The sequence below is a fragment of the Canis aureus genome, chromosome 31 (assembly GCF_053574225.1).
Source record: "Canis aureus isolate CA01 chromosome 31, VMU_Caureus_v.1.0, whole genome shotgun sequence".
NCBI classification, from domain to species: domain Eukaryota; kingdom Metazoa; phylum Chordata; class Mammalia; order Carnivora; family Canidae; genus Canis; species Canis aureus.
Window position 1 is genome coordinate 26,663,240 of NC_135641.1, and position 14,339 is coordinate 26,677,578.

Consider the following 14,339-nt stretch of genomic DNA (forward strand, 5'->3'; position numbering starts at 1 on the left):
TGAGATGCTTCCAGTATTCATATGAATTGTGTCTAAATTTGCCTGAGAAATTATAAAATATACAGATATCGTCATAGTTATTAAGGACTACTACTGAGTTAAACCACTACAGCTAATAATTTATTATAACAATGTTTAGCTCTATTTAAAACCTACTTTTGACAATACTCTACATACATTTCCATGAATTCTGATCTGACATAAGTATATAATGTTGGGCTCTCTCCACCTCTGTGCCTTTGTTCCATTGTTTTATCCACTAAAATAGCTCCCTCCACACCTTTGCCAATTCAACTAAATTCTATTTATCCCTCAAAGTCCTGCTTAGAAATACATGCCTCAAGCACCTTGGATTAACTCATCTACTATCCATATAACCGGTCTCTTTAAGTCCTCTGCTGCACAGTTTATTCCACACTACATAGCACACCCTCATGGCTTGACAGAAACCCCCGTGACCTCTCCAAGCCTCCAGTACTCAACTGAGGGTGGCAGTGATCATCTGGTCCCTGCCTAGTTCACAGGATTCCTACGGGATGCAGATGAGGGTGTGAATTCGGAAGCACTTTGGATGGAAACCAAAGGCAATGATATACAAATCTGAGACATGGTTCTTAAGCCTTGCTTTCAGAATGTCATAAAATGTAGCAGCCTAGTCAGATTCTGTATTTTCCAGAGAAAATGGGATCTTCTTTCGCTGAAATAATAACTAGCTAAGTCGCGCCTCCTCCTTTCCTTCCTATAAGTAGAACTGCACAGATACTTACCCTCTCTTAAGTCTCGATCTATCTTGGGTGATGACTTTTTCCCCACTGACAATCCATGAACTTCTGGCCCCTCCACGTTCACTCCTGAAGGGACCCTGCTCATTAAAAACAGTTAAATTTCCCACTGAATAAAGATGTTCAGAGACAGAGGAAAGGGCAACTTAGTCAGGTAGTCAGTCTATGACTTCATATTGTAAGTTTTTGTTTTACACAAGCCCACCTATGTTTCGAGATCAAATTAACTGCCTGTCACTGCCTCCATGAAGCTCTCTAATTCCTCAAAGTGTGTGCTCTATTTCACTTCTCTAAATATTCTTAGCATCTTTTTTTTTTTATAGTTAATTGTATCCATAATTTCACCCCCTTGAGATTAGGCATTAAGCCTCAAAAGAACTGAAAAAAAATATCATGTACCTCTTTACAAGGCTCAGAATGTTATATTTTTGTCTTGAGCGTAGATGGCATCACTGAACTATGGCTTAACTGAAATAAACCATGACCTCATGCATGGTTCTCTACCATTCCAAGAAAGAATATTCAAGTTTCAAACTTGGCAAATATACAAATCACAGCATGATATCCCTTCAGTATACACAGATTGAACAAATCCAAATGTGCACGTCCACTCTTGGATCCCCTGTAATAATTTTAGGCCACCCAGGGTTGAGGCCTTGATGTCTAGTGAAAGACTGTAAGATTTTGAATAGGAAAATCCTGATCCACCAGTCCCTTATGGTAACACTCTAAAAGAGTCCTTTGCCTTGTCAGAATCTCCATTTCTGAATTTGAAAATGAATAGGCTAGACCATGTCAGCTCAAACCTGTAACTCCAACATTCTATGATTCCTCGAACTGCTTATTAACGTGTAAATTGATTTTTTACTTTTATAGTTTTTCTGTTAAATGGGGTCTATTCATTTCTGATTGAGTTAATGACACCTAATATTTTAGCTTGCAGTGAAACTTTCTGAGCTTCCTGCTTTCAAATGCAGTAAGGGAATTCAGCATGAACAAGAAAAATTTAAGCTCTATTTTATTAATAAATCCAACAGCATCCAATTTTCTCTGATTTAGAATCACAGAATGTGTAGCCTTCAGAGATTACCTGATCCAACTCCTTACTTGGAGGAAAAACGTAAGATTAGAAAGGAAGACAAACTACTCAAAATCACACAGAAGTATGGGAAGAGCTGGGGCTAGAAGGTAGAGCTCCTAATTCCCAGTGTGGAACTCATTTAATTATATTTTTTGCCTATTTCATAGAGTTAAGGTCCTTATGATGGGTATGACTCTTAAGTATTTCTTCTCATTAAAAGTAAACAGACTGTATTCTGAATGAAGAACTCACCGATTCTCATCATGTCGTCCTCCGTATCGGATCCAATAATTCTGTTTTGAATTAAAAAAGAACAAAACTGCTCAGTAGCTTTGTCACTAAAACATAACTTACAGAAAGAAAATATACATTTCAAATACTCAAAAAACCTAAAACGTTAGGACACTTGCATGCTGCATAAAGATACAATATTTTTTAAATTAATAAATAGAAAAGCTAAAGTCAATGCAATTTTGGCAAAGACAAATGATGTACAAATGGGTTTTTAAAAATAGCCTGGAATTAGCTTAAGAGTTTATAATTTTTGTTCAAGAAGTGATTTGGAACTTGGTGTCAGGAAGACACTTAAAAGATCATTCAGTCCAACTCCCTTATGTCTTGAGAATAAAGCAAACAAAGGAAAAAATTCAGCTTCATTAATCATCTGTGCAGAATCATAAAGTGACTTTTTCTGAAGTCTCTTGGGAAGATGCAATTTAAAAAAATAAGAAGTGGGAGCTGGATATAAGCATACTAGAAATGTCATTTAGAATTAGTATACTTAAAATTACCCTAATTTTTAAAATGTGCCAATAAAAATATGACATAACTAAAACAGAGATGAAAAAATGTTATAAATAGGATGTATTACAAATAGTGCTTTTTATAAACATTATGACAGGGACATTATATAAAGAACTTATATAGCTAATCAACAGGTAAATGAAAAAAGGGCATGTCCAGATAATTCAAATCATAGGAAAAGTAATAACAATATGTGGAAAGTTTGTTTTGGCTGTCAAAGGAGTACAAATTAAAACAACAATAACATACCATTTTGTAGATAAGAAATACAAGTGATTTTTAAACGTTATCTCTCACTGCTGAGATATTTATAGTAAGCTGGTACTTCTAATGCTTTGCTAGAACTACTGAAGGTATCAAAAAACTCTTAGAAAAGCAATTTCAAGAACTTTAAAACTTCTCATATCCTTTGATGCCAGAATAATCCCATTCCTGGGAATTTATTCAAAGGGCACAGTTCAATACAGAGGAAAATGCTTCATGCATTAAATACAGTAGGAAAAAAATAAAAAACAAAAAATTCAGTGTTAGGAAAAGAGTTTATTTATTGCGTGTTCTATACATGTAGCTAAAAATCATTCTAAAAGCTGTAAAAATGTAGAAATGGCTTATGACACCTTAACTAAAATCAGAATAGAAATCTATCCATACCATAGTAGTAGCTGGGCAAAAGGTGTGTCTTCATATGAAGACTAAAAGTCAACACAGACAAGTGGAGTCAGCATGATGAAGAGTACAATTGAGGTGGGCTCTGTTCTTTATGAAGTCTTTTTAATGTTTAAAATGTGTAAGTGAAATACAAAATGTCACATCCAGAATCTGAGGCATAAAACAGTCCTGAGGCAAATGCATCAGGTACAAAACACTTCTCTTCCCCCCACATATATTTGCTCTTGACTTTGGATCTCAGCGATATGGAGATCTATTAAAGTCTTTTAATATTTATCACATATTCTGAGTAAACACCCACCTCCCACCTCCCCAGGTTTTGTTAATACAAAGCAGATTAGAATCTTCAGTAAATCAAGTTGGGAAATAAAATCATAAATCAGTAGTCCATTGAGTGTGCTTTTAAAAAATATTTCTTGGGGCACCTCAGTGGCTCAGTGGTTGAGCGTCTGCCTTCGAATCAGTTTGTGATCCCGGGATCCTGGGATCAAGTTCCTCATCAGGCTCCCTGCAGGGGGAGCCTGCTTCTCCTTCTGCATAAGTCTCTGCGCTTCTTGGTCTGTGTCTCTCATGAATAAATAAGTAAAATCTTTAAAAAAAAGAACCAAACATTTCCTCTTCCCTCTTTGCTCTTACCGGTTCAGTGTATGAAAATCCCAGACCCTCTGCAGCTGATTTTATTAGTTCTGATTCCAATTTATGACGCTTCACGAACATTGCCAAATCCTAGAGGAAAAAAAAAATGAATGAAAAGTTTATATTTAAATAACAGTTAAGAAATATGATAAATGCTCAAGTGGAAATATTTTTCAATAGACAGTGACAAATGAGCTAAGAAAATATTCACAGCTGCAAAAAAAGTCTCCATCTCAACAGACTTTCACAAGCTATCATGTATGAGAAAAATATGCTTCTGGCATTAATAATTAAAGTACAAAAGAATAGCATTCTAGAACCTTGACTAAACTGCTAGGGATCCCTGGGTGGCGCAGTGGTTTAGCGCCTGCCTTTGGCCCAGGGTGCGATCCTGGAGACCCGGGATCGAATCCCACATCGGGCTCCCGGTGCATGGAGCCTGCTTCTCCCTCTGCCTGTGTCTCTGCCTCTCTCTCTCTCTCTCTGTGTGTGTGACTATCATAAATAAAAATTAAAAAAAAATAAACTGCTAGATATCTGTAAGAGCAGTGCTACACTTTTACCAGTTCTGCCTAGAGCATCTAGCAGAATGCAGTTTCTTCTCAGGATGTTGGTCTCACCTCTCGGGCCTCAATGGATGCTGGGTCACTGCTGTCATCCAGCAGACCCTCGTAGTAATCCACATTGTCTAGGACATCCTCATCATCTGGATGGAGGAGAAGATAGGCCTTGGCACACTCCAAGGCTTTCACATATTCACCAACTGAAAGACCAAGGAGTTGTAGCATTAGAGTTAGGCTAGGTCGAGCCAGAGGATTTTCAAGAAATACTTCAACATGTTCTAGGTGAGGTCAGCATTAAACACAAGTGAGAGGGAAGATAAGGTGAAGCCAAACAGTCGACACAGAAATAGTCACAGATAAAACCAGATTCTCAAATATGGAGAACAAACTGATGGTTGCCACAGGGGAGGGAGGTGGCTGAGGGGATGGGGGAAATATAGGGGATTAAGAAGTGCAAACTTCCAGTTATAAAATAAGTAAATCACAGAGCTGAAATAACAGCATAGGGAATGCAGACAATAAGACTGTAATAACATTGGTGACAGATGGTGACTATACTTATCATGATGAGCCCTGAGTAATGTACAGGATTGTTGATTCATTATATTGTACACATGAAACTAATATAACACTCTGTGTTAATTATACTTCAATCCTATGTCTCTGCCTCTCTCTCTCATTAATAAATAAAATAAAACATCTTAAAAAATAAAAAATATACTTCAAAAAAATAGCCACAGACAAAAGGAAGGACATGATTACATGATTTCAGTATTTAAAAGGTACTAATTTTGGTCTGCTTTGGCACTTAGATGTGTTTTGTATCAATTATTAAAAGTTTCTACCTGAAGATGTTGTTGACAACTTATATTATTGAATACAAATAAGCAGAGCAGAATCTGGGGAGCTAATTCTGTTTTGGGGCTGAGTTTGACATCGTGTTTTCTAAAACCAATTTCAGTGATCCCAATTCTATTCATTGCTTTTAAAAAATTACTAATAGCACAATGTCCATGAGTAAGGAGACACATAAAATAAATTCTAGTACAGTATATGTGGATTGTATATGTGGATGTAAAGAAAAATTAATGAGGAAGATCTCCATGTACCGATAAAATTAGGTTAAACCATATAAAATTGCCAAAATTTGACCTTTTTTGAACTAAGCAAATGGTAATTTCATAGGTCCAACCTACTAAGGAAATGCTTTTCATGATTTTATTTTTAAATAATCTTTACATCCAACATGGGGCTCAAACCTACAACCCCAAGATCAAGAGTCACATGCTTTACTGACTAAGCCAGGTATCCCCTGATATATTATTATTATTATTATTATTATTATTATTATTATTATGAGAGAAAGGGAGAGTGGAGGTTGGGGGCAGAGGGAGAGAGAGAATATTAAGCAGGCTCCACACCCAGTACAGAACCCCAATGTGGGGCTCTATTCCATGACCCTGAGAGCATGACCTGAGCCAAAATCAAGAGATTGATGCTTAACCAACTGTGCCACCCAGATGACTCCTCCCTACTGATATATACTATTACATGAAGAAAGCAGTGTAAAGAACAGTGTAAATAATACATTATCTTCTATGTATAAAAGGGGGAAATAAGTTGGGTTTTGTGTAGGGGTGTGTGTGTGTGTGTGTGTGTGTGTGTGTGTGTTGAAGAGACAAATCGAAAACTAGTTATAGGGCATGAAACTGGGTTGCAGAAAAAAGTAAGAAAGGGAGGCTTTTATGACATTTGGTCTTTGAATTTGTGAATATATCATCTATTAAAATTAAGTTGAAAAATTAAATGTAAAAATCCTGAAAAATGTCAGTCTAGTGTAATTGTCAGGACATTATCACAGCATTTTCCCACTTGTGGCTTCACCTGTTCTCCTTATCCTGAGTTTGCCATGATGTGAGATGAGAGAGAAAAAAACAACAACAGGTAAATCCTCATTGCCTCAATGGTAAACTGGGAAATGCAGAGGACAATTTGATGTCTGTAATGATGAACAACAGCTCTCCTTCAAAAGGTCTTCTGGAATGATCCACACCTTACCTCGATAGTAGGCGAACTGTAGGTAGTCATAATGCAGGGGAAGAAAGTTCTCGATTGGAGACAGGCGGCCGGGGCGAGTGGCAAGTTCCCTCACGCACTCGTGCTGACAAACCAGCACCTGCATGTAGTGATCTGGAAGGCAACAGTGAGGGAGGTGGGTCGCTCCAGTCCGCTGGAGGGTCCAGACTTCAAGGTGGGAGCCACAGTTAGACAGGGCATGCCCCACCTCACCACACTGTGAGGGCCACCTCGTTATCATCTTCACTTCATGAGCAGGAACTTCTCACAAAGGAAGGAAATGACTTGCCAAAGGCCTCCTGGTCAATGATCCCTAGAGTAATGAACAGTGGATTCCAAACCTTGTGTCCTCTAGTCTTTTCTCCAGACTGCACTTTCCACTTCTTACCCTTTTTCTACATCTCCTGAAAAGTGACACAGGCCATGTCAGCCCACCCGTGCCCATGTGAACAAACGCCTTTCCCATTTAAGACCTCTGGGGCCTCCCTTTGGATACTTTGGGTACATGTCCTGGATCAGGGTTGGAAGTTCAGATCCCAGTTATGCTAAGGAGCAGTTGAGAGAAAGGACAGCCGTGCATATGAGGAGCTCTTTCTCCTTGTTAACATTTTCAAGAACTTTTCCTAAAGGGGAAATAAAAACAATATATATAATTTTTTTACATCTATTGATCAGGAACCTATTCTACTCAGTTACCAAATAGTCCATCACCTGAACATTGGAAATCCTAATACTGTAGGGACTGGTAAAATAGGAGGAGGAGGAAAGCTAAAGCATTTAGATACACATTTTGTCTCTTTCTCTGTTTCCCTTTCTCTATTACCATTCTTGTCATTTCTAAACAGGCGAGGATTCTCAAGTGTAGGGGTCATCTTGCTTCCGTTAGCTCTGGGCTCTCTCCTATCCAAGCATGAGCTGAGGAAATGACAGTCGCTAATGTTCCAAAAAACAAACACTTCCTACATTTTTCCCCAACTTTGATTTTCACAATGAAGATAGAAATAGTCTTCTCCAAAAAGAGAAGATTTTATTCATGTCTGTGTAGAGCAGGCTTTCTTGAGAATGACGATACAACTGTCTGACTTCATGACTTTACATTTTAATTTAACACAACTGCCTCCTTTCAAAGGTTCTCTGTTAGGCAGAGTTTGGCTCATCTCTTAATGACTTGAAGAGAGACCCCAGAGCACAACAGAAAGGGCGTGTGCATTTTCTGGTGTGTAGGCAAATGGGCCAGTTCTTGCACAACCTGGCAAACTCAACCCAACATAGCACAGCTAACAGAATCCCTACAGTCTATTGGTTCTTATTTTTTTTAAAGATTTTATTTATTTATTTATGAGAGACACAGAGAGAGAGATGCAGAGACACAGGCAGAGGGAGAAGCAGGCACCACGCAGGAAGCCCAATGGCCCAATGTGGGACTCAATTCCCGGACTCCAGAATTACAACCTGAGCCGAAGTCAGACGCTCAATCACTGAGCCACCCAGACATCCCCAGTCTATTGGTTCTTAATTGCAGCTGGAGGATGGGAGGAGAAAAATGAGTTCTGTTTATTTGTTTAGCATGTTAGAAATAAACAGCTATATAAATAGCCAATAGATAGCTGTTTTATTTCTTACAAAAACGACAAACAACCTTCAACTGTTTCTCTTAGTTAGCTGGCCATTGGCATTCCTCTTTACCTTCTAACACACATTCCTCCTAATTCCAAATGACACGCAAAAGGAAGAGGTAGAAAATACACCCAACAAGACCCAAAATCTGAATCAAATTATTTTTCGACACAAGACACAAAGAGCAAACAAAATGAGTGATAAAGTGATCTTCTTTAGGGCCTCAACAAGCATAGTTGATAATAAATGGCATTGAGAAGCCATTTGTATTTTTCTCCTATTTTTAGTGTTGTTCTATCTCAAAAATCCAAATATTCTGGCTTTCTAAATATATTCTGTATTTTAAAAGCCACTTTCACTTTTAATTTAGAACAGTTTTGAACCACACAAGAATTTACATCGTTATAACACATTTTATTGGTTGTATTTCTTGTCTCCTTTCTAAATCAAATGTTATTGCGCAATTACTATGTTTTAATAAGTTTGAGATACAAGACCCTTGTGTGGGAATATTTTTAAAAATTTTCTTCTCATAATAAATTGGAAATGCATCAAATTCTCAAGAAGACTTACCATATTTTTGTAATATATGATCTTTGATTGAGCTTCAGGAACCATGACATTTTTTTAAATCACTTTTCTTTACTGGAAATAGGGGTAATGGTGATAGTTGTATTAAGTATTAAGAGCCTGAGTTAGGAGATGTCTATTCTTTCCCAGCAATGAAGATGCTATGGTGACCTCGAGCAAATCATTAAACGTTATTCTGTGGGAATCTGTCAGTTTTCCGAAATCAGACATAAGACATTCGCCAAAGCTGTTTAGTGGCCATTGGTAGAGGCAGATGTAGAGATGATTGGTGGCGGGGGGTAGAGACAGGACACATATCCTTACACAACTACAAGATAATAAACCATAATAAAGGAGAAGCATTCCTGAATAAAAGATTACGTGTAAAGAATACTTAACAATTGAAATGTGAAACACACATAAAACTGATATTCAAATGAGCGGTGCGCAAAAAAATGTATGGAAATGACTGCAGGAAGCCTAGCAAAATAAAACCTTTGGGGAGAAAAATCCTCAATAATTCAGATATTGGTACTGATATTAGGTGAACTGAGTTGGTTTTGGGTAACTGAATATGTGGCAGATAGGTCATCCAACAAATTGAATTTCAATCTACCTCATAAGATAAATTTTGAAAGATGTTTCCTAATCATCTCTCTCAAAGACCTTAACAATTTATGATCTATATTTTCAAAACATAGAGTATTATTGATCCTTTTAATCTGAAATGTGATTGATGGATATGTCATTTTCTTCTCCCCTCCCTCCCTTCCTCCCTCCCTTCCTTCCTTCCCTTTTTTTCCTCCCACTCATTCATTGAATAAATATTTACTAAGCACCAATCTTTGTCAGTCAGTATACTTAGGGGCTTAATCTTCAGCCCCTAAGAAGATAGGACATTAGGCAAGTGATAGAGGAAAGCAACAATTTTCAAAGTCTGTGAGTGGAAATGAACATGGTATTTCCAGGAAATGCCACAGGAGGGGATCTAAGAGACAGAAAGAGAGGGGATGAAAATATATACAAATGCACAATCATGAAAGTCCTTATTAAAGGTTTTGGGTTTTATTCTAAGTGCAGTGGGAGCCTTTGGTGGGGGGGAGGGTGTTCCATGAATATACTCTCTCTTTTTTTTTTTTTTTTTGGAAGAGCATTCTGACTGCTTACATAGCAAAACGTCATTAGGACATGAGGACCAGCAAGGAGGCTATCACCATGGCTTTGTTAAAATATACTGTTGATCTGAACCAGGTGGTAGCAAAAGGGGTGGAGTGAACCAGGGACTCTTACATGCTATTAGGAGGTAGCACCTACCAGAGCTTGGTAACAAATCAGAGGAGAATAGGAATTAAGGGAAATGTTGGATTGAAAAATAATGTTTTGGGATTTGTTTAGAACTACTAGTGAGGGGTGCTTTTCATAGAGACAGAAAACATTGGCATTTGGGGAAAGCGTGAGGCATCAGCCTCAGCCTAGGGTGTGATCCTGCGGACCCGGGATCGAGTCCCGTGTCGGGCTCCCTGCATGGAGCCTGCTTCTCCTTTCTCTCTCTCATGAATAAATAAATAAAAGTCTTTAAAAATAAAAAAAAGAACAACAACAACAACAACAAAAAGAACATCACACAACCATTCAATACAATAAGGTAGACTACGTGTACTACTTACATGAGAAGTCCACACTGTATTGTTAAGCATAAAATAAAAAAAATATGCTCAAAATAAGTATTCACAGTATTGTCTCATTTTTATAAAAAATAATTATAAATAAGTACGTAAACATTTACATATGCATCTGAAAAGGTTTGGGAGCACAGTCACCAAATTTAAGCTAGGTAGATTTATTTATAGGACATAAGATGATTAAATAGATGTTTCATTTTTCACAATTTATACTTTTGTGTTGTTGGAATAATTTTACAGATTGCATGTAGTAATTCTATAATCAGGAAATAAATAAAGGAAAAAATAAGCTTTACCTGCAATGGCTTCATAGAGACCAGCTTTGTACCCTAAGTACTCATACTCTTCAAATCTCTGAGGCCCCTCACACAGGGCTCTGCACTCCATATCTTCATTGAAATATTCTCTTAAAGCTTGCTCAAAGTACTTGATAGCCAGCTCAAAGTCATCAGCCTCATAATATTTAACTCCTGCACTGTAACTCTCCTGCAAAGAAGAGGAAGAAAAAAAAGTGTGTGTGTGTGTGTGTGTGTGTGTGTGTGTGTGTAGATAGATAGATGGATTTCTATCTATCTATCTATCTATCTATCTATCTATCTATCTATCTATCTTTTTTCCCCAAAGAGCACCTCTGAAGCACTTGAATAGCAGTATTTAGGCAGACTCAGGATCATTTGGGGAGTGGGGCACTGGGCTCCTGTACTGTGGAAGAAAAATGAACGGTTTTACTGGGAGATAAAGACTAACTTCCCTGGCTTCACGGAATTATAAATAAGAATGGAGTTATCAAGCAAGCTGAATGCTGTGGCATCAGTCAATTTCATATTCTTCTTGAGCACAGACATGTAGAACAGTATTTTTTAACCTCATCTGAATGTAGGTATGGCCATGCAACAAAGCCCAGCCAGGTAGACTGATGTGGGTGGCCATGACACATTCATTTTCCAGACCTGCCTGACCCAATTTAATAATGATGATGGTGATGATGATGATGATAAAAGGCTTATATTGAAAATCTTCTCGTATCTTGTTCTTCAATCATCTTGGAAGTCACGTGTCAGGAATGGTGACCTCTCTGATTGAAAAAAAAGCCCTTCCGACTTATTGTGATTTCAAGTAAGCTTTCATTTAAAGTCAGTAATATGTAGCTTTAAAATATCAGAATTTGGAAAGTAGAAGGACAGTGGAAAAGCAATGGACTGGGAGCTAGGAACCACAGTGTGACCTGAGCAATTCATACTGGCTTCAACTCCCATATGTAAAGTTTGAAGGGGGCACTGAGGTTCAGAGAGGGTGACAGATCTTTATATCATGTTCTACTTTTCACCATATCATATAGCTTTTCTAAGGGAATTTTAACCTTCTTTCACCTTTTTTTAACTCTAATAATTACAATATATCATCTGAGAACTCTGGCAGTATAAAACTATTACTGTATTAGAAATCAAGAATCAACCTGATATACCCATTCCAGGCATCTGCTTTGAGTCCAGTGAAACTTAGGAATACCTATCTCCTTCTGCTTAGGGCAAGGATCCTCTGCTCACCAGATGTGGTTTGGCTTCTCGATCTACCAATTGGAGCACTTCAACGCCGGCCATTGTTCTGTAATTCTCGATGTTCTGCTGCATTTCCATATGCTCAGGGTTGGCCATGAAAAATGTGTGGGCTGCTTCCACTGCCTTTTCCAGCTGGTTAAGCTATGGAGAAAAAAAAAAAAAAGAGGCCCAAATGAAGGCAAACATTTCTAACCTGGCTCAGTACTAGTCCAAGGGCTAACAGCTAAAGTGGCAGGGACAGCTTCCAGGTTACATTCACTATACTCAATCTCTGTACTACAAAGTGGAAGGTTAATAAACAGAGATCCTAAAATGATACATGGATATTCAGGCTTTAGTGAAAATAGCTAAATGTGGTCTATTCCAAATTTATTCTTTTCCCACTCTTTTCTGAACCATCTGCATTTCTGGGAAGCTGAATCTTTCTGCTTCTGTTTGTTTCATGATTGATCAAAATAAAAAGCTGCCAATGCTGTGCCACCTCTAATTCATATTTTTAACATTTTTATCTTTTATTTTCTCTTTTCTTTTTGTTCCTTTTGTCTTTAATCCTTACAAAGGGAGTATAAACAAACCTATGACTTTCCAAAGGATGAGAATGAGTATACCTCCCACTCCACCAAATTTATCAGGCTTTAGAATGTGAATAATACAAAAACCAAAAGAATACAAAATAACATTCCAATGCATAACAAATGCTGAATGCAGTACATAAAATGCTTTATCACACTCCTTTGATTGAAATATTTGATTCCAGATCTACAATTTAGATTCTAATTAATACAAAAGGAAGAACTTCTAATAATCACTACATAGGCACTACAAAGACTTCTCCTATGCCACACAGATTCTCCATGAAATGCAATTTTAACAAAATAGAATTAAATTTACTCAATTTAAGACATTTTGCTTTGTGCTTTAGACATAGAGAACATTTATAGACAGATCCGTTTGCCCATATCAGAAAAATGAATATTCACAGTAATAACTTTTTCATGGTAAAATCCAAATACGTTTTTTTTAATCCAAATACGTTTGATCTATTTTAGAATATGAAGGCATGAAAACTCATTGTTATTAAAAAGTAAACGTAAAATCATGGAACAGCATAAAAGATTCAACTTAGTCTTGCCTGAGTCTTACCACTCAGGTATTAGTAAGAAATATAAGTACTGAATTCCCAAGTCCCCAGCTACTGCCATTTTGTAATAATGGCAAATAATCTTAGCCCTCACCACAGAAAACATAAATTGCCCTATCTTAAGATCTGAGATCCTTACTTTGTCTAATCATAGTAAAGCCTTCCCTTTTCCTGTTGAATTTGCATGCTCTTAGCTACTGGCCTTCTTTCCATTAAATCTTGCCTTATTAGTTTCCCTGCCACTTTTACCTTTGTCCTCAATTCTGTGCTCCCAGAATAATATTGGCTGTCAAAATCACTAATTTTGGATGTGGTTTCTTTTTTAATTTACAATTTCTCAACTTCTCACTCACTAAATATGAATTGTATGGACATCTACACAGTGATGAGTATACAGATATAGAGGAAAAACAGTAGGTTCTAAGTTCGGTGTCTGTCTACACTTATTGATCAAGTAAACCTGGAAGAAGTTATCAAAAAGAATGTAATCTTGCCATTTGCAATGATGTGGAGGGAACTAGAGACTATTACGCTAAGTGAAATAAGTCATTCAGAGAAAGAAAAATACCATATGATTTTACTCATACACGGAATTTAAGAAACAAAACAGATGAACATAGGGAAAGTGAAGGAAAATATACAATAAGATGAAAATTGATAGGGTAGCAAACCATAAAAGATACTGAACTCCAGGAAAAAAACTGAGGGCTGCTGGGGGCGGGGGTGTGGGCAGATGGGGTAATTGGGTGATGGGCAGTAAGGAGGGCACTTGATATAATGAACACTGGGTGTTATATGCAAGTGATGAATCACTAAATTCTACTTCTGCAACTAATTATTTTTTTTAAAGATTTTATTTATTTATTCATGAGAGACACAGAGAGAGGTAGAGACAGAGGGAGAAGCAGGCTCCATGCAGGGAGCCCAACGTGGGACTCAATCCCGGGTCTCCAGGATCACGCCCTGGGCTGAAGGTGGTGCTAAACTGCTGAGCCACCCAGGCTGCCCCAATTCTGCAACTAATTAAAAAAAAATGATAATCTATAACTCCTGTGGACACATAATTTATGAGGATATAATAAAGTCTTTGCAGTTGGTAGAGACAGTCTACAGCTAAGAGTAAAACTATAAATTATGAACAAAACAGATTAGCACTGAC

At 37.4% G+C, this 14,339-nt stretch overlaps 1 protein-coding gene across 1 annotated transcript in view; it reads right to left on the bottom strand.

The window, feature by feature from the left end:
• The window catches only part of P3H2 (prolyl 3-hydroxylase 2), a 149,604-nt gene that overhangs the window by 19,927 nt on the left and 115,338 nt on the right, over positions 1-14,339 (bottom strand). The window contains exons 2-8 of the mRNA XM_077880076.1: positions 12,028-12,180; positions 10,777-10,966; positions 6,594-6,725; positions 4,593-4,735; positions 3,973-4,062; positions 2,116-2,156; positions 768-862 (exon numbers count right to left, since the gene is read on the bottom strand). Of these exons, the coding sequence (XP_077736202.1) occupies positions 768-862; positions 2,116-2,156; positions 3,973-4,062; positions 4,593-4,735; positions 6,594-6,725; positions 10,777-10,966; positions 12,028-12,180 (844 nt within the window). The remainder of the gene's footprint in view (positions 1-767; positions 863-2,115; positions 2,157-3,972; positions 4,063-4,592; positions 4,736-6,593; positions 6,726-10,776; positions 10,967-12,027; positions 12,181-14,339) is intronic.